We start from the raw sequence: 25,722 nt of genomic DNA on the forward strand, positions 1-25,722 counted from the left end.
TTGCCGCCCCGCACAGCGGTAACAGCCCACAACAGATTGTTCACAAGGCGCGGGCAACTTCGCAGAGGCGATGGCATCGATGTAGTCCTCAACGGCGAAATATATTTGTCTGCTTGGTGCATGAGATTTCATTTGCCCTGTCAGGAATGATTGATCAAGGTGATTTGCCTTTTTGGTCCTGTCAGGTTTCTCCTGTCTCGTAGTGCTATTATTTGTAGGTCAATGTAATAGCATTTGAGTCTCATCATCTTTGTTCCGCCAGATTTTGAGGCTCGTGAGAGCTGCTAACGCTCTGAACTAAATCGTATCTAACCCACAGGAACCAGAGCCTCGCAGTCGCAGAAGAGAGCTACCGAGGGATGCCGTATTAGTATGCTAGTAATACACCAGGCGCATTTTAACTCACAGCATCCCGAAGCACAGTTAATCATGGTGAAGAGTCTAAGTATTTTAACTCTGCAAGATAATAGCTAATATCTATTAACAAGATTGTCATTCCCGATTGATTTCTATCCAATTCATGACAAAGATTCCCAGAACCTATGCAAAAGCGAATCAAATTAGCAATATAGTGCCGAGATAAACCGCCCACTGGAAACCACGCTCCTCGATCAAGGCCTTTTGCGCCCTGAAACGACAAACTTGGCCGTCTGCGCCTCCACACACCAGCCATCCCGCGCGAGCGCCACGCCGACCGACTGCCGAAGCCGCGACACTCCGCCGGCGCTGTGGTTCCCCGAGCCCGTGACGACGACAAACGGCCTCTGCCGGGCGGCGGCCCGCACGCCGTGCTCCTCCGTCTCGACCAGCCGCCGCCACCAGCGCCGCGTCCTGGCGAGCGCCATCTCGACGCCCTCGCGCACGGGCACCCCGTGCAGGTCGATGAGGTCCGGGTCGCCGGCGCTCTGGCGGTCGACGAGGGCTTCGTAGTCGGCGCGCTCGCGGACCTGCGCCGCGCCGACCTGGGAGTGGCCGCGCTCCGAGTAGACGACGGCGGCGGTGCGGAAGAGCGGGTCGGAGCGGCCGCGGCGCCATGCGTTGTGGGCCTGGTCGAAGGAGTGGCCCGCTGCGTCGCGGAGTGATGCGGAGGAATCTTGGGAAAGGAGCCCAGAGATGAGAGCGGGGGCGTTTTTCGGAGTTGCGGACTTTCGCGACTCGACTCTCTGCCAGCTTAGAGGATCGGCTGGGGGTTTCCGTTGTTGGGAAGCCTGTGGGGCTGGCGATGATCTTGTGGGCGATGCGAAGCCTGATGAGACGGGGCTGTATAATGGAGATCGTAATGGTGATGCGGTTGAGCTAGATTCTTCGTCAGGCTCGTCCAAAGAAACGGGCTTCAGCTTATAGGCCACGTCAAGACGAAGATTAGACTTTGCGCCGTTGCTTGGTGCAGTAGCCTTTTTCTTGCCTTTGGCCTTCTTCCGGCTTCGTGCGCCGGGGCTTTCCGTCCCCACCACTGTCCCCCTTTGCAGTTCACCAGCTTCATCCAAGTACTGGATGTTCAACAAGGCTAACATGGCCTTTTCAAAGTCGCCGTTTGCGCGCTGAAGCTCAAATTTGACATCAAAGACCTTCATCTCTGGAAACATGGCGATGAGAGTTGCCTCTTTTTCGTCGTCCGGGACATCTTGGCCTTCGTCCCAAGGCCCATCCTCGGCGTCGGGAGGAGGACTTTCCGACGTCGCGGAAGAGAGCCAAGGTGTCTCGTCTGTCCTTGTCGACCCCAGGACGCTTGCCCTGTGGTCCGCAGACTCTGACAAGACAGCATCAAGGGCAATGCCGCTGGGGTTGAAGGTTGACGTCTCTTCCTTTTCGGCGTCAGAGGCAAGCAACTGCAGCGTGCCCCTGGCGGCGTCGGCTTGTGTGGTTAAATCATAATCCCCCACGATTGCCAGAATCAGGCTCTCCTCGAGGAATGGCCGGAAGTCGTCCTACGAAGTTTTTAGTATACACAAGATGAATAAAAACTGTTCTTTTTCCTTCGATGATTCCCTCTCTGAACAGAGTTTGTCATGACTCACCAGCAGCCCAGCGAGCGCATCGGGGCTTGTAGAACCTTCGAGAGTGGTTGCACTCATCGCTTCGCACAACAAAACCGCAAGCAAGCAATGGCTCCAAGTAAAATGGTAAGGCTATTTTGATAGCTGGCTGTTAACCAAGGACTGTGCTCAATCGCAATGTGGGGGAGGGGCGCAAATCAAGGGGTTGCGCCTGCTGGAGTAATGTAGGGAACTAAAGCATATAAATCAAGCCAGGGCATCATTAATGTTCCAAGAAAGAGATTTAGAATTGTGTGTGAGACTGATGCGATGAGCACAGGCCAGATATCCAGGTTGCAGTATCACGATGTTAGCGAGATCATGGCGTTGGCGCTAAAAAACGATGATGATTTGACTTGGAATGGGTGAGTCTGGATCGACCGCACGTGACTGTTTCGCTCGGCTCCACCCTACGTCACATGATGCTGTTCTAGTCTTGACTGTCTGGACTTTGTGAGAGATCTTTTAGACGTCTCGTCATTGGTCTAAAAATATCGCAGAAAAGAAAAAACGGCGAAGAAACGCATCCAAATTATCCATTTAAACGAGGCGCCCTTTCCATTTACCAATCAGACCTTGCTTTCTGCAAACAAGCAGCTGGATCTTACTTTTAGGACCGGACTGCTTGCGGAATTGACTAGGAGAGATGGCCAAGAACAAAAACATACAGCACCGAGGGTTACGGGCGCTCTAGGTTCCAAATACGCACCCTGGCCTCACTGCACAACGAACGTATCTATGCCGCACCCTGAATCAATTGTGCCATTGTTCCAAACAGTTACAATGACCAGGAAAATAAATCCAAAATGTGTCGACTGGTGTTGCGCATCACTTTTCGCTGCTGAATAGGCAGCTGTCAGCAGCCTGCAACTTGGTGTCTAGGAGCGCTGCCTTCAGTGCTTTGTGGTCGGCGCATGTCCCCGGGAAAGTTGATAAAAATGTTCCGCCATCTCTCCGTACTACGCATTATGGCTCTTGAGGGACCGGATGTCTTGAAGCGTTTGGGGAACGCAATGTATTCGAGGCCTTGCACGCTTATTCCATGCTGGTTTAGCCAAAAAGCGGCTTCTTCGGTAACCAGGCAAACTAGGGACCTGTTCACCAGAGGCGTGACAGTGCTAGTTCTGGCCAATGGCCCGTAAGGTCAAACATCCTCCTAGGCGTCCCATCGACGACTCTTTCACCATCGTCTCCCAAAGCTTCCACGGGAAATAGCCAGAACCCGACGGCCGGCCTGGTGGCATTCGCAAGCTCATTTGGGCCTTCAATCGGGACCCTTCCAGCAAGTTGCCGGATGAAACCATGCTGGCTCAACTGGCTCTTGATCCAGCTGTTCTCTTCCTCCTTGAGAAAGTCATGGGCCGATTGTGCATCCCATACTTCACCTTTTGCACTGGGCCAATCTGTCCTGTGAGCAAAAAGAACCCGCTCCTTGATGGGCCGAACTGGGCGGATTTCCCACCTTTCTAGCAGTTCATGCCACCAGATGTGCATTTGCCGAGGGTTGGTGCTGGTGGTCACGACGTGTTTCAGCTCAGGGCCGACCGGCCGAGGGTCTCGGCCGACGAGGTCGAATCGGGGGCTGGCGCCTCTGATGGGCATTGAATGGTTGAAATGAACGCCGGCACGAGGCAGACTCAGCCTCCACCCCACAAAGGCCCGACCGGAAAAGGACTCGGCCATCCAGATGATGCCCTGCAGCCGCGAAACGCAGTCGACGAATGCATCCACCGCGGGGGCATCCAGGCGCTGCTTCGCGAGGGAGTGCAGGTCCCTCATGCCGCAGCTGCCCAGCGCCAAATTGCAAATCCCAATCCCTCGCGGGTCGTAAGCTTTCAGGTCGTGGATAAAGTCCAGGAGCGGATGTTGGTCGTCCGCGTCGCCGCGGGCCGTCGAGCTGAGCTGGACGACGTCGTGCTCGGGATTCGAGTACAGCGTGCCCCTCAGCACGGGCACGTGCCTGTCGAGCGTGGTGAGGGGCAGGTACCTGTCGACAGGATCCGCCCAAAAGTGCAGCGGGATGTGGACGCGGTAGAACCGCAGCGCCGCCCCCCGGGCCTCGCGGCTGGTGCGCAGCAGCTTGCTGTGGAGCTGCAGGCCTCGCGTGCTGGCGATGTAGCTGCGGCCGCTGATCACGTTGCCGAGCTGGTTGCGCGTCGAGTACGCCGGGATCTCGGGGGCGGCTGCGGCGGCTGGAGGGGTGTACAGGACCGGAGGGGCCAGGGGCCCGGTGGCGATGTCGATCTTTAGCCAGCGGCGGTGGTCCTCGAGCGAGGAATGCCAGATGCGCAGCCGCAGCTCGGGTGGGAGCTGGGAGAAGCGACTGAACAGAGGGCCGTCGCTGTCGGCATCATGGCCGCGATCCTGGGCGGGGTATGAGGTGTTGATGATCTGGAGATGTTGCGGTATGGTAGCGGCCATGATCTCGAGATAAATAGTGAAAAAGAAAAAAAGGTGGACTGGGGAATTGAGGTTGTTGACTGAATGAAGCGGGTGAATTTGAGGGGGCTGCACAAAGGGCGCTTGACAAATGGAAGGCGCGTGCCCAGGCTGCAGGAACTCGCTGGAGTACACACCAACCAAGGCCAAGAGCTCCAGTGCCATGAGACTGGTCAATCAAGTCAACTTCCAACCGCCATATGGTGTCTTCTTTTTGGAGAACCGCAAGCAATCCAATCCTACTCCACTTCTACATACCCTTAGAACTAACAGCCAAAGCGGCAACGTGAAGCACGACAACACTGTTGGTCCCAATCAAGGAGGCCACCAAAACAGCCGTCCAGTGAGGCTGAGGTATACAGAACCATGTTACTCTTGTATTTAACTGCTTACTCTGTCTTGGACCTGAATTTACAAATCTGGGGAGTGAAAGTTGGATTGCCTTGCGGATCAAGACTCCAGATAGATGTTGTCATGAATCTACTTGGCCTAGCTCTAGTAGCGTACAGACAAGCCGGTTTAGACTGCTACAAAGTGCCAATTATCTCCAACATGGGAATGACATCTTTCATCGAATTATCAAAGACACGCAAAGTCACAGCAGCAAACCAGAGTCGTCCGGCTTCTACTCGGCTCCATGCGCTTCTCTCCACATCATGTCAAAAATGCGATTTAAAAGCAGCATCTCTAGAGTGTTGCTGGCGGGGTGTCTGCTGGCTGTATCGGCTGTTGGACAGTCTAAAAAGGCAATTCGGTGAGTTTATCACCCACCAACCTACAAAAGTCATACTTACCAAACCGGTCACGGGCATCCCGAGTTTCCAGTAGGTGTGGTCGTACGTGCTTGTTGCAAGTGTGTAAAGAATCGTGACTGGATCGATTTTTGGGCTTCCAGAGAACATGTACTCCCGAAAAGGGTAGCTTTGGGGTACAACGGCCCCCGAATATCCCTTATTCGAAGCGGCAATTTGTCAAGTTTATCGCCGAGAACTGCATTGAACAACCTCTATTGAGTCTCTTTTGTGTTGCGCAAAGGCGAATTCGCCGCATCGGGATCTGAATAGGGCCCCCCACAAGACTAAACACATTCTCAGATACTCACCGGTCTTATTCAGACCCCTTTTGGGCGTTTCTATTTCTTTGAGTCCGGATGTCAACTGCCAGCCTCTTTGATAGGAAAACAATATAAACCCACCATTTCGAGGCATTCTTCGCAGTTATGGCCAGGTTGAAGGGCAGCGTCTTTCGCGACTCCTGTACTCCCGTGTATACTCAATGTTCACAACTTCACAAATTGCACCCTTTTCCCATCAAACACCAGCTCAGCTCGAACCAGACCACCATGATTGGCCTCAAGGCCTGCCTCACGGCCCTGGCGGCGCACGGGGTCCTCAGAGGCGTCTCCGCCGCCCCGGGGTTCGCATCGGCGCCACCCGACGAGTTCCTCCAGCCCGGCGTCGACAGGGCAAACTGTCTCGGCTTCCGCGAGGCCCTGCCGGGCGACACGTGCATCTCCCTGGCCCTCGCCTCGGGCATACCGCTGGAGCGCTTCCTCCAGATCAACCCGCAGATCGGGCGGGTCGAGGACTGCCCCGGCCGGCTGCTCGCGCACTTTTACTACTGCGTCTCGTCCAAGCTCGACGGCGACGCCTTCAGCTACGCCCACCTCGCGCCCCTCACCGACCCGGGCCTGCAGACCCTGCCGCCGCCCAGCGCCACCTCAGCAGCCGCCGCCGCCGCCCCGACCCGCACCCCGGCCTTCCGCGCCGGGATCCTGCAGGTGCTGCCGACCGCCGCGCCCGAGGGGGCCAAGCCGCCGCCGGACCTGCAGTGCGACGACGTGGGGTCCGACGCCGTCCAGAACCAGTGCTACAAGACGGTGGCCAAGTACGGCCCCACGGCCCGCGCGCAGGTGTCCGAGTGGTGCCGGACCTTCCTCTGGTCCGAGGTCTCGGAGCTCCGGTTCGACCGCTGGGACCCGTTGCTGCAAATCCCGGAAACGGCGGGCTGGCGCGGGCGCTCCGCCTGCAGCAGAAAGTACAACGGCTACCCGGCTGCCATGAGCACCTTTTGCTGGTGCCTGCGCGAGAACAAGTATCCCGCGCCCACCTGGGCCCTGAAGGGGAACCCCTGCGCGAGCCCCAATCAAAAGGCCTGTGATCCCCCTCCTTGATGTGTGCCAATGTTTCGTTTGGGGCTGCAGTGCTTTGGGGACGAAGGCTGTCTTGTGTTTTGTCTGGGAAGGATTTCCAAATTTGGTCTCTAATCAAGGACTCGTATATGTCACTGTTCTTTGTTGCCCTTTGTTAATATAGCTTTCGACTTTTACTACCTCTTGCATGCCCACATATTTCCACTTATAAGTGGAAGCATGCAACAGCATGCAGTAGATTATCTTGTTACTGGGGCTGTAATTACCACAATAAAATATCTGCAATTGCTCAGGGTGGCCAATTCTCTGTGGTGGTGCGATTCGCTGTTGCAGACATGGACAACAAAGCTGCATCGACGTCACACCCCAAACTGGAATTCGGTTCCTAAACTTGCTGACTGACCTGGACAAACACACACAAAAAAAAGCTTCATTCCTCTGGCAGGTTCGGGTACCGTTGCACTGAGCTGAAGGGTGCGGGGGTGGACTGCGCCCCAGCTGAGCCAGAGCTCGATGCCGATCCCGCCCTTGCTGCATTCGCTAAGCCCTTCAGCTGCTGCGTTGTCTGCTGACCGTAATTTTGCTGTTGTTGTACATTCTCCGCTTATTTGAGTGCCAAGGCGACTTGCAACGCGCCCACGTTATATGCGGAATGTCATTTATTCGAGGGTACCCTATCCGGCGTCGTCGAGGTTGCTGGAAGCGTGGATATACACGCTCCAAAAACCCAAGAAAATACAGTTCAGCCCGGAACCCTACACCATTCTGGAATGGACGGTGAAAGGATGCCGAACTTGTTGGGTTGGGAACCCGATGTTTCGGTCAGGATGGGGCTCTTGAGAAAAAAGCACATAAGTCTTCGGGGGTAACTTCGACCCGCCGACGAGTTTGTCTATTCTGCATGCTCGCTGGTCTCGTTTTTTCAGCCACCACCAGTCAAGCAAGAGAAAGACATTGCCTCCTCTTACCTCTCGAGCATACTCACACTGCCTCAAGCCCAAAACATGACAGTCCTCAAGCTTGTGTTCGGCCTTGCCATGGTGGCATGCCAGGTCATGGCCGAGACCCCATCAGCTTCAGAGGTCTCCTTGGCACAGCTCATGGGCGGCGCCGACTTTTCCCCCATTCAAGTCCGGCAGGAGGGCACCTGCTCCCCTGGGTCTGTCCGGTGCAACAGTGGCTGCATGCCCATCGGATTCGTGTGCTGCACGTAAGCGGACTTTGCTCACTTCCTTGATCTCAAATTTTCAAGTTCGCCAATGCTTGCAAGACCATGCTGACCACTTTGTCTTTTTTGTGACTTTGTAGTCGCGGCTACTGCGAGACAGGAGAGTACTGCTCAGGCAGCAACACCTGCTGCCCGCTGGGCAAGACCTGCTCAGGCCCCGGCGTCTGCCGCGACGACCAAGTGCGGTGTAACACTGGGTTAGTATACCACACCGATTTCCTCCCCCACGCCCGTCTTTCACATCCCAAACCTGAAGGAAATCTCGCTGATTGCGGAATGTAAAACCCCCCCGCGTGATAGCTGCATGCCGCAGGGCAAAGTCTGCTGCCTGACCGGCTACTGCGACGCCGGCGAGACCTGCCTGACCAACGGAAGATGCGGTACGGGCGGTGGCAGCAGCGGCGGCGGCGGCGGCGGTAGTGGTAGCGCAACGGCTTCGAGCCAGTCGTCCACCCCGACAACGACCCGCTCCTCGTCCTCGACGACGCGGACCACGCGCTCGACCACGCTCTCCAGCCCAACGCCCACCACCAGCCTCGATCCCTTCTTCGACGATCCGGCCCCGACCGGCCCCAGGGCTGGAGACCCCACCCCGACGGGGCCCAGGGCCGGGGATCCCACCACGTCTGCGGGCACGGGCGCTGCTGTTCGTGGACAGCAGCTCGATGGGTGGGTTGCTGGGCTGGTCATGGCGGTGGGTGGCATGCTGTTGTGAGCGAGTTGCCTTGCAATTGCTCAAAGACAAAGAATGTTTTACCAAGACAAGAATGGCATTGGTGGTGAGGATAGCAGTGAAACTGTTCTCCCATGTTACTGATATGGCCGGGCCAGGCAGGGGTAGGCGAGTCCCTGATAATGTTGTATGCACCATCGTAATTTAAATCATAAATCACAAGTCTAAGCTGCTAGCAAGATCTCTCGGTGTTTCCCTGGTGCCAGACAGCTCTGTTGCTGCAGTTCACGGGTATCCGGGGGCTGCTGAGGAATATACTACTGGTAGACAATGCCTTGATTAGCCGACTTGTTAAGAGCCTTGCTGGATATTATCACAATCAGGGGCTCCTGTTTTGACAGCAAGGTGGTTTAACCTGCTATAATTGACTCCACGCACCAAAAAGGCCTGGCATGTGAGCCAATGGCGTGTGGCTGGCAACGGCATGCTCCCTCGCATGATACTTTAGGGGCAGTGTACTCTATCAATATATAATGGGGCGTGTATGCTATCGCGACTTTGGATGAAATCGCCCGATGCTTGATCACAAAGAGCAACAAGGTTGATGGAGAATCATAGAGGACAGGCCCTAACCCATAAAATGGGCTCGCGCCATATGTGCGTGGAACTCAAAGGTATCCCGGATTGAAAGCCAGAAATCTTACTTACATTCCATTGTGGCATTGACGGAGGCCCTGCTAGAAATCAGCTCGAAGTTTTATCTTCACGGCGAGCTTTGGAGTTCTTGCGTTGGTGTTTGTCGGCCTCTCGCTTGGAGTGTGGTCGACCTACAAGCCAATATATGCTTCGAGATATACAAGCCCGCACGTTAGCAACAGATGCCTAACCAAGGCACACCAAAAATGTAGCTACAAGTGTTGTTGGATGCCACGAGACACAAGACCGCGGCTTGATCATCTCTTCCAAACTACCAATCCTTGCTTGATACCGGCCGGTCTCGCTCGTGAAACATCTTGACCATGGTCTGATCCAGCCGCCCCTCTAGCGAGAGCCAAGTTCATTGTCTAAAAACACACACGATAATTGCCTCGTCATCTATAGAAGCCAAGCCTCGCGATCGAAGCAAAAGGTGTGTATTTTGACAGATGAATCCGAGACTGCATATTTTCCTGGACTTTGCAATAGGCCGCCAAACACTGACGGATGAGACTTGTGAGTTGCCACAGGAGCGTTGCGTCTGCCCGATTGGACCTGCAAAACACACAAGTGTCAGTTTTGAGCACACCAAAAGAGCTGATCGCTATGGCCAGCCGTCGCCAGCCTTGCCAGCTAAACAGAAGTTTCCATGTTGCCTAATAAGCTTCGGAATTCAATGCAAAGAGCTTCGCCTGTACCTGAGCTTTGGTGGGGCAGCTTCCTAGCTTGGTCCGATTAGCTAAGCCCATGGCAGTAATTCTTCACCGCGCCGGAGCCCACTCGAAGCACATCGAATCTTCTATTTTGCGCGCAGAAGCTCGAGACACCTTCCATCTCTGTTTTCCTTTCTTTTAACTCTACATTCACTCCCACCTCTCTCCCTAATCATCGCATCTCTAACCTCCAAAATACTCGGGGTTTCTCCAACGTCGTAGATCCGAAAAACCACTCACATACTAATTTAGATACGTTTTTGCGCGCTTTTTCTCCTGGTACGTATCCTCGAAACTACTTTTGCATTCCTACCTTCTTGCCTCGTGCCCCCATTCCAATGATGATACCACCAGCTGGCACCAGTCATAGGGCGACTTGTACTCCCTCCATTGATGATAAAGCTGCAGTCTTCGGACAAACTCCTGACCCGGAACACCTACACACCCTTCGAATTCACACGGCGTTGTAGCGAGCGGCGAGGCTGACAATTCTCTTCAGAACTAAAAACCACACATACCCCTCTTCGCGACAGACACCCCCTCAACAATGGTGCTGCACAATCCGAACAACTGGCATTGGGTCAACAAGGACGTTGCACCATGGGCCAAGCAGTGGTTCCAGGACAACCTCACAAAGCTCGAAGTACAGGATGGCGATGTCACGGCAAAGGTTAGCAAGGTTGTCAGCATGGACGGCGACGTCGACGTCAGCCAGCGCAAGGGCAAGGTCATTACCATCTTTGATGTCAAGTTAGTTCTTGAGTACTCAGGTGAGTTTAAATCCGTAGTAATTCAAGCATTTTCTCGTGCCGAGACTTTTGTTGCAACCTGTGGCTTTTTGTAGTTGGTCGTGTCTTGTTTCGTAGACTTGATGAACGTCGCGGCTAATCGGCTTTCTACCACTGTCCAGGTAACATTGCCGACGGCGACGAGGTGACTGGAACAATCACAATCCCCGAGGTTGCCCACGACACCGAGGAGAACGAGTTTGTGGTACGTGCGCTAGCAATCCGAAGAGTGGCGTAAACGGGCGTATTGGTAGCTAAACGGACATGACAGTTCGAAATCGACATCTACTCCGACTCCAAAGAGAAGCAGCCAGTCAAGGACGCCGTCAGGTCCAAGCTGGTCCCGAAGCTGCGATCCGAGTTCGTCAAGCTGGCCCCGGCCCTCATCGCCGAGCACGGCAAGGACATCCAGCACGCTCCCGGCTCAAACCCCTCCAGCGGCTTCTCCACACCCAAAGTCCACGCACCCAGCGGGGCGGCAGCAAAGGCCACCACCTCGACCACAGCCCAGACCAACTCCACCGGCAGCGTCGTCAACACGACAACGGTGACGGACCAAGAAGAGTTCCGGACGACCGCCGCAGAGCTCTACCAGACCTTTACCGACCCGCAAAGGCTGGCCGCGTTCACGCGCGAGGCCCCGCGGGTGTTTGAGGGCGCCAAGAAGGGCGGCAAGTTCCAGCTGTTTGGCGGCAACGTTGAGGGCGAGTTCCTGGACCTGCAGGAGCCGACCAAGATCGTCCAGAGCTGGAGGCTGAGGCAATGGCCCGCGGGCCACTTCTCCAAGCTCGAGATCGAGTTTGACCAAAACGACCGAGAGGGCGTGACGACCATGCGCGTCAACTGGAGCGGGGTGCCGATCGGACAGGAGGAGGTGACGAAACAAAACTGGCTCGAGTACTACGTGCGGAGCATCAAGAAGACTTTTGGGTGCGTTCCAAGATCCAACAATTCTTATTCATACTTTTTGCTTGTTGCAGGTATACTAGGTTTGGGCATAGTTTGGCTAACAGTGTACAGCTTCGGAACCATTCTCTGAAGCCGCTGTTTTCGAGTAGATGGGCGGAAGGGGACGAGGGCGTTTGTGCGGGTGGCGGCGGCAAGGCGTTCGAGGGGATGCTGCAACCGTTGACCGCACCATGAGCGCTTGCTATAGGTATCCAGGTGGGCTGGACATATCGGCACGATTTAGATCGGCACGGTCAATATTTGCTACGATGGATGTTAGATGACGGCATGGTTAATGAGGAATAAACAGATCTAATAGATTTGAAATCACCAACTCCATCCGTCGGTTAGTGCTAATGTTATTTTACAGTGTGGCTACATTAAAAGGTTAGTCCGTGGTGAGACGATCAAGCTAAGGTGGGTTTTTAGACATGAAATTTCGGAAGATGCCCCGCAGTTGTACGGCCGGTGACGTCTGCATGATAGACGTGACTAGGCCAATTGCTATTCACGGCGAGACTAGGCGCAGGATATATACATGGAAACTGCGAGCTCTAGCTTCGTCAAGTCGATCCCGAAATCACTTGCCAAAATGCCGAATTGGAGACTTTTGCAGTCTTTAACAACAGCTGACTATGCAATAAATAACAGACACCAAACGCACTAGTTCTAGAACTAATTACTTTACGATGGCATCCACTATAAAGATTGCTCTCATACAAATGCAATCCAAGGTAAACAATATCGCAAAAGAGCTATTTAGCACACTAAAGTCATCATTTCATCAGCTAACATCAAGCCCTTTAGCCCCTGGCGCTGGAACATAACTTTTGCAAAGCATCTACTCACATCCGCGCGGCCGCCTCCTCGGGCTGCCAACTGGCCATCCTACCAGAGTATCATCTGACCTCGTGGGTGCCCGACAACCCGCGCTTCCTCTCCTCATGCGCGGCGTCCGCCGCCTATCTGGAGCGCTACCAGGCCCTCGCCCGGGAGCTCAACATCCACATAGTCCCCGGCACCATCTGCGAAGTCCACAGCGTCGACGCGCAGGCCTCCCCACCCACCGACGCATCGTCACCCTCGGGGATCGAGGTCCGCAACATGGCCTACTTTCTCGAGGGCGGCACGGGCCGCGTGCTCGGCGACTACCAAAAGAAGAACCTCTGGCACACGGAGCGGCCGCACCTGACGCCCTCGGGCGCCTCGATGCCGCACGCGGCCTTTGACGTGCCGCCCTCGGCGCTGGCCCCGACCTCGACGCTGCGCCCGGGCGCGCCGCTGCGCGTCGGCCTGCTCGTCTGCTGGGACCTCTCGTTCCCCGAGGCGTTCCGGGCGCTTGTGGCCGACGGCGCGGACCTCGTGGTCGTGCCGAGCTGGTGGCTGATGGACGACGCGGGCGAGGCCGGCCGCCTCAGCCGCGGCCAGAGCGAGCGCCTATTCCTCGAGAGCGTGCCGGTCGCCAGGGCGTTTGAGAGCTGCGTGGCCGTGGCGTTTTGCAACGCCGGCGGCCTGAGCCAGGTCGCCGTCCCGCTGCTCGGGGCGCTGGGCAGGACGCCGCCCGTGCCGAGGAGCAGCGTCGAGGCCGGGCTGGAGGAGGAGGAGGACGTCGTCAGCGTGGTGGATCTGGATCTCGAGGTCTTGAGGGTTGCGGAGGAGACGTATCTGATGAGGAGGGATATGAACGGTGAGGGGTGGCATTATGCTCCTGGCAGGCCGGGCGGTGCGTGATTTTTGGGATTGTGGGTGCGGTGGGATGGCACGGGTGAAGTTGTAGTGGCATGTAAAGACTGTCTAACTATGATTTGCTGTGATGAGTACTTGTATCCCTGTACCAGAGGTAGTCCTTCCATTGCTCACGTCTTGCTATGTTTCTATGCCTTACAGCTCCCTCTACTATACTGTATACAAATGAGATCTAGCAGCGAAATTGCCATGTAATCCATTGGAATCCTAGCCTGGATTGAACCACATTTACTGCTGCTACTCGGGTATCGGGTGCTCAAAGAACAGTCAGAATGAAGCGGTTAGCTTGTTGTATCGAGGACATATTTTGGTCTCTACTAACACCCTGCTTGCCAAGAGATATTTGGCCCCTTTGCAACAACAAAAATAGTGACGAATCTTGAAGATTGCTCAACAGAACTTACAACGCCCCATGTCCACCGGTGTCTCATTTCACCAGCCAATGGCAAAAGTATCGGTCAAGAACAGGCCCAGTTTTGCACATTTCGCGATGCTGATCGTCCACAACAGCGGGGATCTAAACGTTCTGGACTAGACCTGATGGCATATTACATGAGTCTAATGAGCGGTAATTGAACATCCGGACTATAAATACCAAAAAAGCCTAGTCCCACGGCAACGCCTATAACCTATAATCACGGGAAGCAGGGGGGCCTGAAGGCTCTTTTACATGGGTCCATCAGCGGTAAGTGACCCTATTTCAAGGTCGCGGCTGGGGGGTTCAGTACGACGGCTTGCATTTTGCTGACGCGTATCCGTACCTACAGTGCAAGCTGAAAAGAAAGTCTGCGTTACCTCGCCTTGCCACGACCGGCCTGATCAATGAATGGGTTGGGGAAAATTGGACAGGCGAGCAGTGAATCAGGGCATTAACAGCAATTTTGTTGCTCCAGACTTGATAATACCTACGATTGACTCAATTATCTGAGATACGAGTTTGGATTGTTACCATGTAAACCTGCTTGACGTGGTAGAAGACGGCATGGTTAATGGTAGTGAAGCTGGGCTTCGATCCACTTGCTCGACTTTAACCGCTTTACAAAAAGGGCAGTTGAACAGCGGGTGGAGATTAATGATTCTGGTTGGCCTGAATGGTCAGACTCGAAAGACGACAGAGGTGCAATCTTAAGCCGTCATGCGCAGATGGTGTGACTCTATAAGGTGTATAAAGTATATTATAGCTGTCCTTGACACAGGCGTCTCGCTGCGGTCGAAACCTTCAATGCAAAATCGGGTTGGCAAATTGTCACACGATAGAGCATATCAAATACAAATACAGGCCTGTAGTATTGAATGGGGTGATAACCTCTGACGGAGATGATTCCGAGTCGGTCAATTGGAAAACAGTCACCAGTCGGCTGATTGCATGCTGTTTAATGCTGCCCTATTCGGCAAGTGAACCGTAGTGAATGTGCGGCATGACCGAATCTACCCCTGGCTGACAAACTCGAGTGCAGCAGACTGGCAGGAGTGCATGTGGAAGCGAAGTGACAGGCACAGGCGACGAGTGTTTTTTTTTTTTTTTTTTTTTTTTTTTTACTTCGTACAACGTCGAAGAAGCAATGGACGGAGTCCAATCCACCCCGCTAATGCAGGCGTTAAGCGCCCGAGCAACCTCCTCACAAGTGCCAGCCAATGACGGGTAAAAAGGGTCTCTCCACACACACTACTAATTATAGATCCCTGGCCACGTTTGTCCATCACCAACATCTTCACCAATCACATCCATAATATGGTACCACCCTTTTGCATATCTCCAGCCTCCACACCTTTCAACTCTCAGGTATTGCAGAGAAAAAACAATGCGCAAATGGGTTCTCTACCAGCCCCTCAACCCGAAAATGGTCACAGTTGCGTGAAATGTGCCATGGGAATGGGGCAAAGCTCCAACAAACATCTATCTATTACACGCACCGCCTAGTATCCATCTACAGAGTGTCAGTCAGTATGGGACCCCCGGATAACCAGACTACCGAGCTATTGCTTTGTAAGTAGTGATATTGTATGTATCACTTGCCGAGACGTTCTCAAGGGTTGATCAAAGATGCCAGTAGTAATTTGTCTCAGGAAGTAACACTTGGCCCGCCGAGGTAAAGTCTGCAGTGGTTAATCCCGGCAGACCGACACGATCTTATTCTCTCCCTTGTCTTTCTGGGCAGCTGGGCTCTTTTTGTCGGATCGGGAGCCAAGGTGCAGCAACTATCATTCAGACTTGGCGTGGTGACCCGAGCGGCCTTGGCCATCCACTACACCCTATTGGTAACCTGAATCCAATCCCCTTTCCATTTATCTTGCTGCAGCTCCCACCCGCTCGGCGCACAATACTGCACATACGAAAGGCAGGAACCTTCCTACCGGCGTGCCGTACATTACCTACCCACCCACCTACAGGAAATTCCCCCTTGGGTTCTTGGACGTGAAATCAACGTTGGATTTGGAGTCACTCAACAGGAAGAGGTGCAGCAGCCGCATCCAGAACGTTTCCCCAACTTTAATTCACTGGCTTGGTGGTGTTTGGTCCACTCCGCCTTTTTGACTGGAGATCGACAACAAGCTCAGCCATCGCCCACTTCATCACAGACCGCGCAGGACCCCAAGGCTTGAAAGCTACGGAAAAAAAAATCGAAAAAATCAGACCATGCGTCGAGACCAAAAAGGGGACGCTGGATTGTTGTAGCCGGACTCAGTCTCCGACCGATGGCGACAAACTGAAAACCAAGGTTCCCAACTTGCTGTGGCTGTCGAAACAGAGGACGTTCCTCTTGGAAGGTGGCGATTTGTGGGAAGATTTGTGAGGGGCATCCAGAGCGCTTTCTATTTTTGTTATTCCATTCATCCCGCGCGGTGCACCACATACTACCGCTTTGTGTCGCCGCGCACTGGGTCCCGAACGGCCACCACTGGCGCATTAACGGCTGGCTGCACGAACCCGGACAAGGAAAACCAAAACAAAACAACTGCACGTTTTTCGGATCCAGTAGCAGGATTGGCCTGGCCTTTCAGTGGCTGGTGTTTTACCCAGCGGCTTCTAGGTCTCAGGAAGACGCAGTGCTCAATTCGCCGTCTTGCGTCTTCCGCCGTATCTCTCAAGTCGCTTGACGCTGGCGACAGGGAGCTTCGACATCATATAAAACAATGAGCGCCGCTCGTGATCCGACATCGCGGCTGCGCGCTGGCCTGAACCCTCTACTCACGTCACTCGCTGGCTATGGCAACCAGTCAAACACGCCACACTCGGCAATGTCCATGACCTCGCACAATGGCTTCAGTACCATGCCGACACCTGTCAGCGCCATCCAGCCGTATAACCCGCAGGAATGGATTGCTTCTCCGGCGCCGGGATCCGAACGCAACAGCCAGAGGTTTTCCTCTTCGGGAGAATCTACAGGTGAGATGGCCTCGTCTCGTTGTTTGTCCTTGTCCTTGTTAGATTCTTCAGACCTGACCTTGGCCGGTCCCTGACTGTACTCTAGGATCATCACTGCCTCCTCCGCCGTACTCTCCGCCCAGGAGCCAGCAGCCGCCCGGACAGGTGTACGAAAACTCGCCTGTTGTTGCAAACACATCGGCACTCCGGTCTGCACCACCACCGCAGAGCCACTTGCGACAGTCTCCAGACCAGCAATATCCGACCAATTCTCAGGCATTCCCACCTCCACCACCCAACGCTGGAAGAGTTGCTTCGAGAGACAGGAGGTTTGGCATCCCATCCCTTCTCCGCCGGGACCGGGATTCACCGGATGCGACAACACCTCCAGATACTTACTCCCCGGGGCATGGAATGTACCCATCGACCTCGCTCAGTGCATCACTATCCACCTCTCGTCCCCAGATCCCAGCCCCATTGTCGCTGCAAATACCGCAAGCACCGGAAGCTGAGCCTGGGCAGGTTCAGCAGCTTCCGCCCTCGGCGAGGAGGACTCAGTCCACGGGCTCCATCGGCACACCAACCTCGGCTAGGTCACGGTCTGCCTCTCAGGTGCGATGGGGTTCGAATATGCCCGTCCCACCACCACCACCTGGACCACCTCCCCCAGGTGGCCGTTCCCAAAGTTTATGTCGGCCGAGCAACGGCAGTGATCCAATCATGTCACCGCCGACAAGGAGACCTCCTCCCAGTGGAGTGACCGCTCTAGGGCCGGTACCCCCAACCCCTGCAAACTGGCACGAGATGGAAGACAACGATCACAACCGTAGCCACACCCCACCAACGAGACCGCCTTTGATCACTAGTTCAAGCGCGCCAACCTCGAACCCACCGCATCAAGAATCCCAAGGCTCGTCCTCGGCTCCAGGTTCCGCACAACTCATAAGAACTGGTGCCGTCAGGGGAGAGAAGACGCTGCGTGAGAGGAGGAGTGAGAGCCGAGCTAGGGGCATACACGACTCAATAGATGCGTCCCTGGAGAGTGCAGAAAGCTCTGGAATGAGCGACATAGTCATACCGAATCCCAACCGGCTATCGAGGCGCCTCACGATTACCCGAGGGACTCCTCGCAGCGAAAGGACGACTATAGAGGCGCCGCTTTCCGCCGACGAAAGCACCAACATAACCCCGCGAGCATTGGCCTCTGCTCCCGCCGCACCCAGTCACTATCTCGAAACACCCCCGTTTTCTCCGTGTCCCCAGAAACCATACCAGCTCAACGACAACCACGGTCCGATGGCACCCAAAGCCCTCCCAACGCCTCCGCCGCAGACAAGATCGGCGTCTAGCTCACAGGTGAGGTCTGCTTCCAACTCGCAGACGAGGTTGACGCTAGATACCAGCAAGTCTGGTCAGATGTCACCGCGCCAGGTCACCAAGGAATCGGTGGTGAAGCAGACTCCGGATCAGTTTTGTCGCGGCACCATCGAGCGCTTCAAGGCTTTTGCACACAAGGAGGCTGCTGTTGCAGACGATGCTGAGCGGGTTCGTTTGTTTGCCGAGTTTATCGTCAGCGAGTCCCGCCTGAGACGCGAGAGATATGCCTCGTCCATTGGAGCCATGGGATCTGAGGTCTTGGACTTGACCAGGGATCTGTTCCGGCCCATGTCTACGAGGAGGGCATCAGTAACATCACAAGCCAGCGCGGCTGAGTTTACTCCACAGACCTCGGAGCCCAGCCGGTCGCATCGGGGATCTGTTGGATCCATGCACCGAGAAGAGCCGCAGCTGCAGGTTGACCGTCATGGAAAGTCGAACTGGGCGCCGTCATCGGCGGGCTTGCCGCCGTCCCCTGGGATGCCGGGCCCGTCCAACCAAAACTGGCAACAGTCGTCAACCAACTATATGCCGTCGCTCTCACCCATCCTCAGCATGAGCGTGAGCGATGCGTTGGATGAGCAAGACTCGCGTGGCCGCCCAGCAAGCAGGTGGTGGGAGACCGACTCCAACGGTACACCATCAATGCGGATGGAGCGTAGTAAACGCGAGTCCAAATACATGGGTGTTCCCAAAGAAGGGCGAGAGGCCTTGCAGTGGAGCGATGACCCTGCAAACACGTATGCCGATGCCGCTGGTAAGCGAGAGGCTGATAGTGAATATCCTCCCGAGAAATCAGGGTGGCACGAAGGATCCTCATCGAGTGAAGCAGCTCGGACCCCGCAGCCCAAACCGCGCAACGTGATGGTCTCGTCTTCTTATTCCACGCCCAGCACTCCTGATCCGTCACATCTCGACGTATCCCGACTGGTCACCCTACCTCCACCATACCCACGCCACCACCCCGCCGTCAACAACAACCACCCAGAGTTGACCGACACCAGGGTCGCTGTGCGTGCGATTTCCGACTTTACCGAGATCGAAACCACAAAGGCCCGGTTCATCACCGAAAGCAAAAAGAAGCGCGAGGAGGCGACAGCCGCGTCCAAGAAACGAATCTCGTCGCTGCGGTCGAACCTGCAGCAGGAGATCGCCTGCGGCAACATGACCTACGCCGAGGCCGCCGCCATCGAAGACGACTCTGCCGTCGCCGAGCGCGGGGCCGCCAAGGACATGGAAAAGGCCGACTTTGAGCGCTTCCAGCAGGTCGTCGTGGCGCCGCTCAACGACCTCCTGACAGGCAGGATCGCCAAGGCCACGGCCCTCTTTGACGAGCTGCGGTCGCAGATCTTCAGCGAGGCCCGCGAGCCCAGCCCCAACAACCCCCAGGAGGAAGGCGACGAGCGGCCCGAGCTCCTGGAGAAGCTGACGCTGCTCAAGTGGATCTTTGAGGCGCGCGAGGTGCTGCACCGCGCCATCTACGACATCCTGACGGACCGCAACGACCGCTACCGCGACGTCGTCCTGACCCCCTACAAGCTCCTGGGCAACGCGGAGAAGCTGGCCTCGGCGAGGGCCTTCTTCGCAGAGGACTCGGCCAAGCGCGCCGCCGCCTTCGCCACCGAGTCGCTGCAGCGGGCGCGCGAGTTCCGCGACGTGGTCGAGGAGAACGTCTCGCGCGGCGTCGAGGTGCAGCTCTCGGCGTTTTGGGACATTGCGCCGCCGCTCAAGAACCTGCTGGACGGCGTGCCGCTAGACCTGAGGGGCTTCCGGATCCAGGTGCCCGTCAAGGAGGTGCTTGAGAACCCGAGCTACGAGCAGCACCCGCTGCAGCACCTGTTCAGCGTGCTCCTCCACGCCGAGAAGAGCACCTACCAGTTCATCGAGTCGCAGACCAACCTCTTGTGCCTGCTGCACGAGGTCAAGGAGAGCGTCGCCGTCGCGCGCGCCAAGGCCGTCGCGGCGGAGCGGACCGTCGCCGCCCTCTCGCTGTCCGGCGCTGCCGGTGGAGATGGTGCCGCGCCCGACGGGGAGGAGGACCCCAGCGTGCGCGACATGAGGGAGGCAGAGAGCAGGGCGCTGACCGAGGACCTCAAGGAGAAGGTCCGGGTCGTGCAGGACCAGTGGAACAGCGCGCTCGGGGACTGCATCAATGGCGTCAAGGAGCGGGTCGGAGAGTGGCTGCTCGAGACTGGAGGGTGGGATGAGAGCCTCGAGGATGGAGGCGTGGGTAGAGGTTGAGAATATACTGGGTGAAGAGTTTCTGCATGTATTTGCTGCAGAGCATACATGTGGTAATGTTTGAATGATACCCCCGACCAAAATGGCAGCATTTTCTTTTCTCCCTGTTTTATCCTGCATCGAGCCACATTTCAAATGATTAGAACAAGCAACGATTTGAATGAATATATTGTACATATTTTTTTACATTGTCTGTGTTGCCGTAAAATGTGCGAGTTGCCCTGGATATCAACACACGTAATCAGCACATCCCTGGAGCCTGTATGCCACAAAACCCAAGGTCTCCGTAGTACAACCAGCCCGAAAAAGTGCTGAATCCCCATCGCTGACTACCTTTGGGTATTTTGCCTCCACTGCTTTTGAACAGGTCTGTTTCCTTATCCCACAGCGGGTGCCCCTGCCGGACTTCGATGAGTGAGCTGCCTTTGCTACCGATAAGAGAACGTGCGGTTCTTCTCGCAGATACCCAAAGAAAATCGATTTGAGCAGAGGCATCTCACACACGAGTCCCCAGAGACCTTGACGACAGCGTGTCAACGTCCATCCACCCTCTACACCCCTGAAATTTTCCGAGTCCCTTCCCCTCCCGCACTTTCATTTCTCGCTCCCGTCAAACTCCACCGGCAGGTCCATGCCGACCCTCCTGGCCGTCAGACGCACGCGCTCCTCCTCGTCCATGCCCATGCCCGGGTTGTAGCGCTCCAGCAGGGCCGTGTAGGTGCGCTGGGCGGAAAAGTAGGCGGCGTACTGGCGGGCCTGCTCGATGGCGCGCGGGCTTGGTGGTTCGGCGCCCGGAGATGGCTGCCGGAACTGCGCCCGCAGCGTCCGGTGCAGCGGCGTCGGGTCGCTGGATAGTATGTGCTGGCGGGCGGGCAGGGCGCGGAGGAGGGAGCGGTAGAGTGAGCGGATGGCTGTGGGGTTTGTGGGTTGGATTGTTGTGGAGGCCATTTTTATTTTCTGGGGTGTTTTGTATTTGCTGCTCGGGTTTGGTTCTGTACGGCAGGTTGAAGCTTGTATTTTTTTGGTGTTGGCACGAATTAGAGACGTTGAGATTTAAGTTGGCAGCTCCTGCAAGGCTCTGGATGCAGCTGGACAAGCATGCGACGTTGGCGTGCAGAACAACGCTTATCGGGTTTTATTATGGGGCTAAAATCATAATCGACCAATAGATAGCTCCAACCTTGATCTCATCGCGACGCATTGCAGAAAAATCGCTAGACCCTTTCAAGAAAAATAGGCGGCATGTAAGTGGCGGTTTGAAGATTTGCACCGCTCATAGATCAGAGTCGGCTTTCAGCATCTGCAGCAAAAAAAGATGCCTTCAAGACTGCCCGGGCCTGGGCCCAGGCGTGCCGTTTTCATCCTTTCGGCACGGCCAAGAGGCGTCTGCTTTTCCACACAATCCACGACAGCATACCCGGCCTCACGAGAACAGATTATAAACTCAATACAAAAACCACCAGTGCCATCGACGTCCAACCAAAACGTACCAATCACCTACGTCTCGTTCCTCCCGGGCCCCTCCAACATCCCCGACGCGCCGCTGGCCATCCCGTCCAAATGTCTCGCGTCGCAGATCCGCGCCGCCGACAGGATGGTGCTGACGAGCGGCCTGCCAAAGTTCCTCTACTCGGCGCGGCGGTTCCAGGAAATCCCCCGCAACACGCTCGTGCCCGAGATCTGCCTACTCGGCCGCTCCAACGTCGGCAAGTCGACCATGATCAACGGTATCGCCGGCATGCACCCGAGCAAGACGGGCAACGTGGACAAGACCCTGGCCAAGAAGGGCTCCGGCGACTGGGGCATCGCGGGCCTGGCCGTCACGAGCCGCAAGGCCGGCTGCACGCAGACCCTCAATTGCTACGGCTTCGGGCCGGCTCCATCGATCCAGGTGCGAGGGTGTGAACTGCTACAGCCGCAGGAGACGGAGGGTGCCGAGGCGGCTAGGGGGGCCGTCGGGGGCAGGTCGAGGAGCGAGGTCCGCGAGGACGCCAAAGAGAGGGCCAAGAATCGCGAGAGGCACAACCATTCGCTGTACATCATGGACATGCCCGGTTACGGACACAACTCGCGCGATGAGTGGGGCAACGAGATCGTCAAGTACATTCAGAAGCGGAAGATGCTCAAGGGAGCGGTGCTGCTGATCGACGCGGCGGCGGGCTTCAAGGAAGGGGACCGCGTCACGCTGCAGCTTTTGCGCGATGCACAAGTCAGGACACTCGTCGTCCTGACAAAGGCCAACAAGGCGGCGCTGGCCTTTGACCCGGCGGGGCTAACCAACAACGCCCTTGGAAACGATCACCCAATCGTCAAGGCCTGCGCCCAGGTCTGGGAGGAGCTGAGGAGGACGGAACGGGAGGTCCCCCAGGAAAAGTGGACCGAGGGCAACGGCTGGGAGAGGAACATCTTCGTCACGGCCGCGCACAGCAGCCAAGAGGGGCGCACCAAGGACGCTGCCTCGTTCGGCCTGTCGGGTGTCAGGCTTGCCCTCTGTGACATGGCTGGTCTAATCCCCGATGTACAGTCAAAGCCGAACGATGCGTCCACGGTAGTGCCCAGCAAGACAAAGCCCACGTCTCCTTCAAAGATCGTCTCGTTCAACGACATCATGTGGGCTCCGACGACGCTGCCGCCATCTGGCCAGGCCCTGGACCAGCCGCCTCCAAATCCTGAGCCGACCATTGATCCGTTCGAAGCTGCATTTGGTGCAATCCCCGACGCGGACACCGGAAAGGGCAGGAATAAGAAGAAGAAGCCAATTGCGCACGCTGCCAGCCCGAAGGGCTCATTTGATGCATTCAGCTGGGCCGATGAGCAGCGTGCTCCCAAGAAAAGTTGGTCAAGCCAGACGACACCCTCAAGACCGGGCAAGTCAACATCAATAAAGAGAAGAACCTCTCTAGGCGTGACTCCATTAGACTCGCTTGATGTGGCCTTCCTCGGTAGCGCGGCGACTTCCAAGGTTAAGCCAAAGAAGGAGCGTCAATCTAGGCCTACATTTTGAGCGCTGAGGGACAAAGCCGTTTCTTTGCACAATCATGCTGTATAACTTTGTAACACTCATTGTATCATATACCCAACTGCACATAGACTAGTTTCTAGAGATTTCTTTGGTATAATATTATGGGCCAGGATGAACGGAATGGCGATATGGCTTGCTTGCAGCTCAAGGCCGGAATGACCCTGGACAAATGAATGTGACGTCTAAGCCCAGCCTAAATTGTACCTGAACGCCGACGGATACCTCGATCTTGTTTGCTATTCAACAACTTCTAATCTCACCAATGGTTCAGGTTTCCGAGCACCGGAGACCATTATCCAAATACAAAACAAGAAGCTCAGTCTCTAACGCGCCTCCTCCCCCGCCTCGGTCCTGGGTCCTCAGCGTGGGGTATTTCCATGTAACTGTCGTTGCTAGTCTTTGTGGGTGAGAATATGTCGGCGAGGTTGTCCCAGAACCCGAGGTCGTAGAGGTTCTCGACGTTCTTGAGCTTCCACACGCGCTCCCACTCGCCGTCGCCCTCTAGCCCCCCGCCCTGTACCGGTGGAGGCTGGCCGTCGTTTGTGCGGATGACTATTTGCTCTGCCTCGACTGGCCACGAGGTGTAGGCCGGCTCGAAGCGCAGATCCTTTAGGCGTCCCGGGGCGATGCGGCGCTTGAAGGCGATGCCGTCGGCCATGTCCTCGCCCAGGTCGGACCACTTGAGCGACTCGTTGGTGGTGACGCCGCCCCAGACGTTCCACATGTTGTAGCCAAACAGGCCCCAGACCAAGGGGCTGCAGAGGATGGCCAGCAGGCCTACGGCGCCGAGCTGGACCTGGTCCGCGATGCCCCAGCTCCACAGGACAAAGTAGCTGTTCAGGTCCATGCCGTCACCAAAGTTGCCTCGCCACCAGAGGACCTCGAACCCGGGGGCGCGGCGACGGATGCTGCGCACGATGAGGGACATACATAGCACGCCGCCGTAGAGGCAGAGGAAGGCGGTGCTGAGGAGCAGCAGGAGGAACCAGTGGGCGTTGCCGGCGCCGACGCAGCTGTTGATGAAGATGCAGTGGTGGTCCATGCGACCGATGCAGTGCTTGCAGATGCTGCAGTGCTTGCTCCGTGGGGGCTTGAGCAAGCCGCAGGTCCGACACGAGGAGCCCGGGTGGAAGATGGTAAAGTCGTAAGGGTAGGCGGCCATGTGCGCGCGGTGATTGTCACCGGTGATGTAACCAGGGTCTGTGTAAGCCGCCTTGTAGAGGGTGTAGTAAGGAAGAAAGACGCTGGTGGCGAGGATTATTTGCTGCATCGTCGTGAGTTGCGACCAGGCCTTTGGCAGGGCTGCCGACTCTGAAATGGCCAAAATCAGGAAGAAGAATATCTTGATATGAAAGGTCAGCCAGCCAACTTCGTATACGATGAGATCGCATGCACGTGATGATATCTGCATGACCAGCGTTGCCCCTTAACAGGAAGAAGTGACCTGGTGATAGTGGCTACGCACCATTACAGTCGGGTGTCTATCGTTCATCATGAACCTCCCGAACCTCATGAGCGAGGAACCAAATTTGCCGGATGTGAGCTTCTGGTCAAGCGCCAGCACTCCCCTCGGGATGTAAACCCATAATAGTCGATGTAACCAAGATACAGGTGTATGCCTACGGTTGCATTGTTAGTTGATGTTTATTTATGCTGGGCATATGCATGCGGCCTTGTGTGCTTCTAGCAAAAGGGGGACGCAGAATAAAACTCACCTAAACATCGGTAATCTTCCAAAGAAGGCCACAAATGTCATGAACGAAATGCCGAGAACAACGGCAGCAATTTTCGCGATGGTACCCATGGTGAAAAATGTACGACTGACGATGCATCATCCAACACAGGGCCTCATTGAGTAACAAAACAAAAAAGATTGCAACAGAATGCGACAAAACAAAAATACGCGTTGAGACGTGGTCAACTTGTGTCGGAACTTTTTTGTCTGTCGTAAACCGCGCCCGGTCTTGTGTTACGGAAGCTGATTTGTCGGGGCGGCCTGACGCTGCCGAGGCGCCGGCGGAAACACAAGCTCAACGAGGACCCCGCGATTGAATAAACAAACGCAGATCGGGGTATCTAATGTAGACAGGCAGAAAAGGAAGCGCAAGCAAACAGGATTCCGACCAGAGACCGGCCAGAAAAGCTTCGTACTAATCCCAACCCGTCTGTGTGTTTGTTTTGAATGCTAGAATCCTCACGACCCGACCGGTCACCCTTTGACGGGCAAAACGAATCCTCAGACCAGGGGGCTGTGCTGACGACAGCCTGAGCTAACGTGGCTTGGCTTGGCTTATTT

The 25,722-nt window shown here is 55.7% G+C and overlaps 10 protein-coding genes across 10 annotated transcripts; 6 read left to right on the top strand and 4 right to left on the bottom strand.

Annotated features, from left to right (window-relative positions):
* Positions 1-181: 181 nt before the first annotated feature.
* MGG_00818 (uncharacterized protein) lies at positions 182-2,075 on the bottom strand (the record flags this gene model as incomplete). The annotated part of the gene is made up of 5 exons (XM_003718117.1): positions 182-205; positions 318-349; positions 407-456; positions 643-1,928; positions 2,019-2,075. The coding sequence occupies 5 exons, from the start codon at positions 2,073-2,075 to the stop codon at positions 182-184; spliced, it is 1,449 nt and encodes a 482-aa protein (XP_003718165.1).
* A 659-nt stretch (positions 2,076-2,734) lies between these two features.
* MGG_00817 (uncharacterized protein) lies at positions 2,735-4,508 on the bottom strand. Its single transcript, XM_003718118.1, has one exon. The coding sequence runs from the start codon at positions 4,455-4,457 to the stop codon at positions 3,135-3,137; it is 1,323 nt and encodes a 440-aa protein (XP_003718166.1). The 5' UTR covers positions 4,458-4,508; the 3' UTR covers positions 2,735-3,134.
* Positions 4,509-5,817: 1,309 nt separating this feature from the next.
* MGG_00816 (uncharacterized protein) lies at positions 5,818-6,648 on the top strand (the record flags this gene model as incomplete). The annotated part of the gene is made up of 1 exon (XM_003718119.1): positions 5,818-6,648. One exon carries the CDS (start codon positions 5,818-5,820, stop codon positions 6,646-6,648), a length of 831 nt encoding a protein of 276 aa, XP_003718167.1.
* A 917-nt stretch (positions 6,649-7,565) lies between these two features.
* On the top strand, positions 7,566-8,570 carry MGG_00815 (uncharacterized protein; the record flags this gene model as incomplete). The annotated part of the gene is made up of 3 exons (XM_003718120.1): positions 7,566-7,837; positions 7,936-8,052; positions 8,156-8,570. The coding sequence occupies exons 1-3, from the start codon at positions 7,632-7,634 to the stop codon at positions 8,568-8,570; spliced, it is 738 nt and encodes a 245-aa protein (XP_003718168.1). The 5' UTR covers positions 7,566-7,631.
* A 1,914-nt stretch (positions 8,571-10,484) lies between these two features.
* Positions 10,485-11,764, top strand: MGG_00814 (hsp90-like protein; the record flags this gene model as incomplete). The annotated part of the gene is made up of 4 exons (XM_003718121.1): positions 10,485-10,707; positions 10,848-10,930; positions 10,997-11,655; positions 11,746-11,764. The coding sequence occupies 4 exons, from the start codon at positions 10,485-10,487 to the stop codon at positions 11,762-11,764; spliced, it is 984 nt and encodes a 327-aa protein (XP_003718169.1).
* A 481-nt stretch (positions 11,765-12,245) lies between these two features.
* MGG_00813 (uncharacterized protein) lies at positions 12,246-13,667 on the top strand. The gene is made up of 2 exons (XM_003718122.1): positions 12,246-12,407; positions 12,481-13,667. Exons 1-2 carry the CDS (start codon positions 12,363-12,365, stop codon positions 13,402-13,404), a joined length of 969 nt encoding a protein of 322 aa, XP_003718170.1. The 5' UTR covers positions 12,246-12,362; the 3' UTR covers positions 13,405-13,667.
* A 1,691-nt stretch (positions 13,668-15,358) lies between these two features.
* Positions 15,359-20,631, top strand: MGG_11489 (uncharacterized protein). Its single transcript, XM_003718123.1, has 2 exons — positions 15,359-16,807; positions 16,893-20,631. The coding sequence occupies exons 1-2, from the start codon at positions 16,555-16,557 to the stop codon at positions 20,402-20,404; spliced, it is 3,765 nt and encodes a 1,254-aa protein (XP_003718171.1). The 5' UTR covers positions 15,359-16,554; the 3' UTR covers positions 20,405-20,631.
* Positions 20,353-21,486, bottom strand: MGG_00812 (uncharacterized protein). The gene has a single exon (XM_003718124.1). The coding sequence runs from the start codon at positions 21,350-21,352 to the stop codon at positions 20,999-21,001; it is 354 nt and encodes a 117-aa protein (XP_003718172.1). The 5' UTR covers positions 21,353-21,486; the 3' UTR covers positions 20,353-20,998.
* A 145-nt stretch (positions 21,487-21,631) lies between these two features.
* Positions 21,632-23,758, top strand: MGG_00811 (uncharacterized protein). The gene has a single exon (XM_003718125.1). The coding sequence runs from the start codon at positions 21,720-21,722 to the stop codon at positions 23,406-23,408; it is 1,689 nt and encodes a 562-aa protein (XP_003718173.1). The 5' UTR covers positions 21,632-21,719; the 3' UTR covers positions 23,409-23,758.
* Positions 23,431-25,706, bottom strand: MGG_00810 (palmitoyltransferase SWF1). The gene is made up of 3 exons (XM_003718126.1): positions 25,142-25,706; positions 24,892-25,045; positions 23,431-24,768 (listed from the first exon to the last, which is right to left on the bottom strand). Exons 1-3 carry the CDS (start codon positions 25,228-25,230, stop codon positions 23,743-23,745), a joined length of 1,269 nt encoding a protein of 422 aa, XP_003718174.1. The 5' UTR covers positions 25,231-25,706; the 3' UTR covers positions 23,431-23,742.
* Positions 25,707-25,722: the final 16 nt, after the last annotated feature.

This window comes from Pyricularia oryzae, chromosome 5 (genome assembly GCF_000002495.2).
Source record: "Pyricularia oryzae 70-15 chromosome 5, whole genome shotgun sequence".
In the NCBI taxonomy this organism is placed as follows: domain Eukaryota; kingdom Fungi; phylum Ascomycota; class Sordariomycetes; order Magnaporthales; family Pyriculariaceae; genus Pyricularia; species Pyricularia oryzae.

Coding starts and splice junctions, on each gene's coding strand:
- MGG_00817 (XM_003718118.1), bottom strand. CDS start 4,457: ATGGCCGCTACCATACCGCAACATCTCCAGATCATCAACACCTCATAC.
- MGG_00813 (XM_003718122.1), top strand. CDS start 12,363: ATGGCATCCACTATAAAGATTGCTCTCATACAAATGCAATCCAAG. Junction 12,408..12,480: donor TCATACAAATGCAATCCAAG/GTAAACAATATC, acceptor CAAGCCCTTTAG/CCCCTGGCGCTGGAACATAA.
- MGG_11489 (XM_003718123.1), top strand. CDS start 16,555: ATGAGCGCCGCTCGTGATCCGACATCGCGGCTGCGCGCTGGCCTGAAC. Junction 16,808..16,892: donor CTCTTCGGGAGAATCTACAG/GTGAGATGGCCT, acceptor ACTGTACTCTAG/GATCATCACTGCCTCCTCCG.
- MGG_00812 (XM_003718124.1), bottom strand. CDS start 21,352: ATGGCCTCCACAACAATCCAACCCACAAACCCCACAGCCATCCGCTCA.
- MGG_00811 (XM_003718125.1), top strand. CDS start 21,720: ATGCCTTCAAGACTGCCCGGGCCTGGGCCCAGGCGTGCCGTTTTCATC.
- MGG_00810 (XM_003718126.1), bottom strand. CDS start 25,230: ATGGGTACCATCGCGAAAATTGCTGCCGTTGTTCTCGGCATTTCGTTC. Junction 25,046..25,141: donor GGAAGATTACCGATGTTTAG/GTGAGTTTTATT, acceptor ATGCAACCGTAG/GCATACACCTGTATCTTGGT. Junction 24,769..24,891: donor ATAGACACCCGACTGTAATG/GTGCGTAGCCAC, acceptor TTTCATATCAAG/ATATTCTTCTTCCTGATTTT.